Source organism: Kogia breviceps, chromosome 4 (assembly GCF_026419965.1).
Source record: "Kogia breviceps isolate mKogBre1 chromosome 4, mKogBre1 haplotype 1, whole genome shotgun sequence".
Taxonomy (NCBI): domain Eukaryota; kingdom Metazoa; phylum Chordata; class Mammalia; order Artiodactyla; family Physeteridae; genus Kogia; species Kogia breviceps.
The window spans coordinates 124,375,532-124,382,761 of record NC_081313.1 but is presented as its reverse complement, the minus strand read 5'-3'; the positions used below and the strand labels follow the sequence as shown (position 1 = coordinate 124,382,761).

At 36.8% G+C, this 7,230-nt stretch overlaps 1 protein-coding gene across 1 annotated transcript; it reads left to right on the top strand.

The window, feature by feature from the left end:
• Positions 1–398: 398 nt before the first annotated feature.
• Positions 399–6,925, top strand: SPINK1 (serine peptidase inhibitor Kazal type 1). The gene is made up of 4 exons (XM_059063021.1): positions 399–453; positions 2,176–2,207; positions 3,686–3,792; positions 6,880–6,925. The coding sequence occupies exons 1-4, from the start codon at positions 399–401 to the stop codon at positions 6,923–6,925; spliced, it is 240 nt and encodes a 79-aa protein (XP_058919004.1).
• Positions 6,926–7,230: the final 305 nt, after the last annotated feature.

Sequence of the window (7,230 nt, the reverse complement as noted above, 5' to 3'; positions counted from 1 at the left end):
ATACACCCAGAACTACAGAGTACAAGGACCCTGGAGTTTACCTTACAGATGAGAAAACCATGGCTTGAGAAAGGAAGGGCCTCTCCATAGTCACAGAGCAAGTTAGGGCAAGAACCAACTAACTAACCACTAGTCATCTCTTCCTGACAGTCTTTACCTTGCATATTTTAGGCCCACGGCATTCCTCTCACCTTTCTTACACTGGTGCTGTGCCCCAAACCTGGGGGCCAGGTTATGCTATCGAGTCAATCAATAACCAAGGAGATCTGTGACAAAGGGCAGTAGGTGGAGACTGGGATACCATCCTGCCTTTATGAACCTACCAGTCCCAGGATTCTAGAGAGAAGTGGTAAGTTGAGTTCAGTTTTTGACTGAACTCTGGAGCCAGCACTCCAGCCATGAAGGTAGCCAGCATCTTTCTTCTCACTGCCTTGGTCCTATTGAATTTATCTGGTAGGTGGTTTCGCATATTTTTCTGATTTAAGTAAAACCTTTTTGACCTGTTGCTTTACTGACCACATTACTTTCTAGACTTAGAGTCTACTCTTGGACAGATCTTTTGGTCCCAGTGAGATGAAATAAGATCAGTGGATGAGAATTATATATAGAAAGAGGGATTTTAACATAACACAGGAAAACAATTTTACTAGTGAGAACTGCCCAGACATGAAATGGTTTTCCCCAGGTAATGAGGCTGACTCTTTGTAAGAGATATGGTAGAAAAAAGAAGGGATTATTTCAATATCAAGTACACTTCTAACTCTGTAAATGTTTAAGGCCAAATTTACAAATTTTAGTTTCTCATGGAATTGCATAAATAGGTAACAATGATTTCCAGTTATTCCAGTATAAAGGGCAGAGTTTGATTAAAATTTTTATTTTTGACCTACAGAATATTTCTAGAAAAAATATTCTTCTTGAATAGACGGTATGTTTATATCTTCAAACTGTCTTAATAATTATGACAGATGATCTGAACCCCTGGAATTGGCATCAGCTTCCTTTTTGTCTTTGAAGATGGTTAACACTTTTAATTTTTTATCAGATCTAGCAAAGAAACCTACTGACAGCCAAATCAGCACTTTGCGAAGAAAAGGAACAATACTATTTGTTGTATTTGCTAAATATTTATGGGAGCAGTGATCCCTTTTCCCTTTCTCATGCATATTAATTAATACATATAGATGCCTGTGGTGACCACCTGCTCATTAAATTTTAGACTCAACTAGATTCTAAAATTCAGTGGGACTCTCACCACATCAGGTTCTGACTATTCCAGGGGCCTTTTTCTCCAAGCCCCTAAGTGTCTCACTACTTTTCAATACATTTAGGTAGGAAGAACTACTTCCTTTAGATGACCTCAGAGATTGTTAGTATCAAAATCAAATCTCACCAATATTTCTTCCTCTGGATACTATCAAATTCGTTCTCCTTCCCTGCAGTGAGCTCACCCACAATCACCATCTCTTGATGGTGATGTCAGCAAAACCTGCTATTTTCTAGAGAATGCAGCATGGCAGTTTTAAGTATCTACCTGTAAATTCAAGAAATGTGAATTGAACTAATAGTCAGTATAATGCAATGGAGAGAAGGAGCTCTTTGGGAACTGAAGGTAAATTGTCAAAAGAGCTCCATTTTTTTAAAAACATCACTTACAAAAGAAGACTTACATGTAAGTGCAAAAGTTAGTTTTTCATCAGAAGACCTGGTTATTGCTAGTGTTCACAGCTAGTTATAGAAACTTTCCATATCTTTATCTACAAACTGAGATAAAGATACTTATATTTCCTACATCACTGTGAGATCAACAAACGGGTTGTTACTAGAATGTCAGTGAGCATTCAGAAGGTATTTGCTCCGTGCCTGACACATTTGAAGCAGTAAGTACATCATTTCTATTTTCAAGAAAATGGGTCAACTTGTCTTAAATATCAAATTGAGATACTTTGGTCCTAATCAAATTTTTGCTTAATTTTTTTGAGGTTTCAGCAGGCAGGGAGTGAATGGACACCAATGAGATATACTTGAAAAAAAATGGTAATAAGAAGGGGTGGGTGGTGGAAGAGGAAGCAGAGAAGTCACAGACTTAAATGGAAGCAGAAAATTCTGAATGAGAATACATCAGCCTTCTCCCATTCATGATCCAACTTGACATGTCTGATTTATGTTTTCTAGGCAGTACTACAGCTAACTTCCTGGAAAGAGAGGTAAAGACAATTTTGTAAATTTTTATTTCTGGGGCTAAGACTCTTTGTTCCACCCAAAGCATAGTCTAACTCACCTTTCAAATTAGCCTGAAGTTAATAGGAGGAGTATGAATGCTGGCAAGACTTAACCCATTAAATGTAGATAGTAATTGTAGTTCCGCCCCAGGCGCTTACGTTGAAGGACAAATTCACTGATACACAGGCAATTTCTCTTTAATCATATTATGCTTGCTGTGAAGGAGTTTTTATATATACTAGGGCTATCTGGTAGGACAAGGATTTTAAGTGGAAACCTTCTAAACATCACTCCAAGCAGCCCTTCCTCCTTACAGCCAGTTTGACTATGCTGGCATAAAGTTCTCTTCATCAACAAGGTGAAGCTCTAACTTATAATGAGCAAATAATAATAATAAACTAGGCTCTTCCTCTAGAAAAATATTCTATATCTAACTTTTCCAGTTTTTCTTGTACTTATAATGTAAATTTCAGTAAATTTGGAGACCAGAGGAAGAAGTGTCACTCTTCTCTTTACATTTATATTTAGTGGGAGGGCCGATGGCAAACCAAAAGTGTTTAAGTAAATAAATTACTACATTGGTGATGTGTTATAAAGAAGTTCTGGTTCCATTAGAAACCTAGCCTCGTTAAATCAGGGAAGGTGCCCTAAGACAGTGAGATTTATTTTCAGTCCTGTATAAATAAGTGTTAGCAAAGGGAGAAGTAGGAGAGTAAAGTGGTTAAGAGCTAAAGCTCAGGACCTAGATTGACTGGGTTTAAATCCTGGATCCAGTAAATTAGGTGTGTGGCCTTGGGTGATTCAATCTCTTTGTGCCTCATTGTCTTTACCAGAAGAAGAGTATAATAAAAAGTTCATAGGATAGTCGTAGAGTTTAAATATAATAATACATGAAAAGCACTTAGGACAGTGTCTGCCCTGTGAAAGTCATTTGATAATAACTAGTTCTTACTGACAGTAGAGAAAACAGGCTGTGCAAAAACCCCAAGGGTAGAAGGCACCACATGTCTTTAATTGACTTAGAGAAGACCAGGGTGACAGGACAACCGTGTGCAAGGAAGAACACGCTCCAAGGTGTGGCTGACCTGAGAGAGCCAGCACAGGTAGTAATTGTAAATTTGACCATTATCTCACTCACTTTATTCAAACCTCACAACGCCATGATGAGATAGGTGGGGAAACAACATCATTCCCGTTTCGCAAATGAAGTGACTGTGGTTCAGAGACACCAAGAGATTTACCAATGTCACACAGCTTGCAGATAGCAGAGGCATTACTTAAAACCAGGTTTTCTGACTCCAAATTTTGGATTCTTCCTCTTAGAACACTTAGTATCACTCTCCCAATCACAATCATGCTTCCATCTTTAAGCTGATTAACTCCAGGGAGATTTTAGAGACTTTGCTATAAATTCAAAGAATGAAAAATGATGGGAAATGATTCTGTTTCATTCCATTTTTAGGCTAAATGTACATATGAAGTGAGTGGATGTCCCAAGATTTATAACCCTGTCTGTGGGACAGATGGAGTTACTTATTCTAATGAATGCGTGTTATGTATTGAAAATAAGTGAGTACAAACTTGAATTTCTTTTAAAATATATGTTTTAAGCTAGAAGTCTTCAAATTTTTACATATATTATCCCTTTAAGCCTCAAAGAATATACCAATAACATTAATCTCACCATGAGAGAAACAAAATACCTAGTTTTCCCCAAAACAATTCTTGATTTCTTTTTCTCCTTATTATATATGTTATGATTATATATAGAGGTGTGCATGTGTGTGTGTGTGTATGTGTGTGTGTGTATTATGATAGAAAGTACTATTTATTATGTCAAGCATTGTGTGAGGCACTTAATATTCACAATGACTCTATGAGGTAAATAATACTAAGCTTATTATACCCATGAAGAAATTGAGACTCAGTTAGTTTAAATAACTTGCTCAAGATCACCCAGCCATGAGTGGCAGATCTGGTACAAAATCCTTGCTCTTTCCACTATACTTTAAAGTCAGGTACTAGACTAAATATTTGTGAGATCCAGAAGAAAATCCAACATGTTTTGTCTCCCAGTTTGCTTACACTCAACGCTAACACGGTGTGGTTAATGGTAGTATAAGCAAAGTGCTCTGAAAGCACAAAATTAAAAAGAACTAATTGTGCCTGCTAGGATTTGGAAAAGTTTGAGGTTTTCTCTAGGACATAAAGAAGGAGAGAGAGGTATTTCAAGATGAAGAAAAAACTGAACAAAAGTGAGAAATGAATTAATAACATGGTGCTGTATAAAGAAAGAAAGGACAATGTTAAAGAAAGGACAATGGGCTAGAGGAAGAAAAATGGTTGAATGTTTCTTTCAATTAATTTAAAAAAAATCACTTCTATGATAAAAACCCAACCTTTTATAGCGAACAAGAGATAGTCTGGATTTTTTTAAAGCCCACATACCCAAAATACCATTATACTTTAAAAATCATTCTTGGTGATAGCAATGATTGTGTTCACTAAAGCCCTGAAGTATGCAAATATGAATTATATAGATTAGGTGACCAAAAACATATTTTTGTAACATTTTATATAATACTTTAGTGAACACAGTCACTTATGGATATGAGACCTAGCCTCAGTGGAGTTTCTGAACTGATTGTAGGTGGGTAGGTGATGGGAATTAGACTCAGGTACTCAGAAAAATAAATTCGCCACAGATTTTCTGTCTTACTCAGCTGCTGAACACTTATGTGCCAAGCATTGTGTGAGTCTCCTCTGCTTTCCTAGTGGATATAACTGAAAGAAAATAGCGCAAATAAGGTAGCTTCTTGTAACTTGTGACAAATGCCATCAAATGAGGTGTGAGCAACATGCTACAGGAGTGAAGGAGAAATACAGATTGCTTCTTTCTGAAAGGGTCAAGAAAGGATTCATGAAAAGGGTGTCATTTAAACTGTACTTTGCATTTTCATAGCATCGAAAAAGCACTCCAGGTTAAATAAAGGTGTAGAATGATCAAAACAAATAAAAGAGATTTCCACAAGTGACCCAGAAAACTCTGTTATTTTGGAACTGATGTGGTATTAAGATTTTGATTTAGGTTCAAATGACTGCATGCATTCCACAGCTCTAATTCCTTGTACCATGTACCCTCTTCTTGGTCTGCTTTAAGTCGTTTCAGAAAATTCTCAGTATTTAACAAGAATTATGGAAATAGGTCCCCAGGGAGAAACATCTAATATCCTGAAGTTTTAGGCCCAACACATTGGATGTTCTGCTTTTTCAAAAAACTTTCCACATTAAAGACTTGTAAAAGGAACTTGAAACCACCTGTTAAAAGGAACTTGAAACCACCTGTTAAAAGGAACTTGAAACCACTTGTTAATTATCCCACAGCCTATGCTCTTGACATTAAGGTCAAACATCATATTTCCATCCAAGGGCAGGAGAAAGCAACACAACAGCCTTGAGACTTGGTCAATTTCCAAGTGCCGAGATCAAAAGGCCCAGAATTGAGAGTGAACCATTGGAAAAATATGAGCATAGAGCTGGGACACCCTGTTTCCTTAGACTTTAAAACCTACCAGTCCTACCTGCTCTTTCTATTATTTTAAAATTATGTAAATATGGGAGCAACATTTGAATGCCAGAAAATGTAACTTCTCTTCCTATACTTCTGATAAGAAAACAGGTCTAGAGAGAAAATGTGTCTTTTTCAAATGCAACATATTTTCAAATATACCATTTTGCCTTTCTCTCTACTGCCCTTTAAAAGCCCCAAACAAATACATTGTATGGTTAACTAGAGCCAGGCTCTGACCTTAGTTGTTGAGCTTTGAGATGGGTAGAAAAACAAGGGCTTGCATCTCCTTGATCATTAAGTGCTTAGCAGATATATTCAGTAAGAACTTTTTTTCTAATTCCTGTATGTCTTCTTAGGAAATCTATACTGGCAAATTCTTCTCTATAGACTAGTATTCTCTTGTAGAATATTCTGCAATGACAGAAATGCTGTCCAATATGGAGGCCTCTGGCCATGGTACCAGCAATTAAAATGTGGCTACTATAACTGAAATCCTGGATTTTTAATATTACTTAACTTTAACTGATTTAAATTTAAATACTTATATGGGATAGTGGACAGCATAGCTATGGAAAATAAGCCAATCCGTGGGCGCTGTCTAGATGCTAACTGAAGCAACTATCATATGGGATAAAGATATAATTTCCTTTTGCAAGATCTCACAGATGAGAATCCCCAGAGTTCTAAGGCAAAGGATCAAACAATAAGAAGGTCCTGAAGTAGCCCAGGCACCAGCTAAGATGGAAACCTGGTAGCTAGGACAATGACATCAGAAGGAAAAGAAGCAACAATGGATTAAAGATTAATTTCAGAAGCTTTTTATAACACCCTGCTAGATCTGTAAACTCTGTAAGGACGGACATTTTTCCCTTTTGTTGTATCCTTAATATATGTTATAGTTCTCAATCAATATTTGAGGAGTTAATGAATAAGTGAATGAGTAAATGAATATGAGAAATAGAAATGGAAATGAATCTCAAACCTCTATTTTAAATAAAGCTGATCTTTTTTCCTTGTTTCTCTCCCATTGTCACGTTTTATCAGCAAAGTTTAAGCTGATTTTTTTTCCCCAATCTCTTCTATAGGAAACACAAGATTCCTGTCCTCATTCAAAAATCTGGGCCTTGCTGAGAACCAAGGTTCTGAAATCCCATAAGAACACTGTGATGCGGTGGCTGGCCTGATTGTTGAATAAAATGCATCTAAACACTTCCTGTTGCTCCCATATGCTTTTTTCTCAAAGGCACGTTTGATTATACTGGGGACGGAGGATGGAGGCAAACTCAGAATAAACCAAGTTTTACAAAATACAGCAATCCTGTAATTTTGGACAGGGTTTCCTTCATGCTTTTTTCTTCCCCATCTTCCTCACATTCTGAGGACTCTGTCTCAGGAAATGTGATTGCAGATATTATGTGACAGGACATGATCGATCA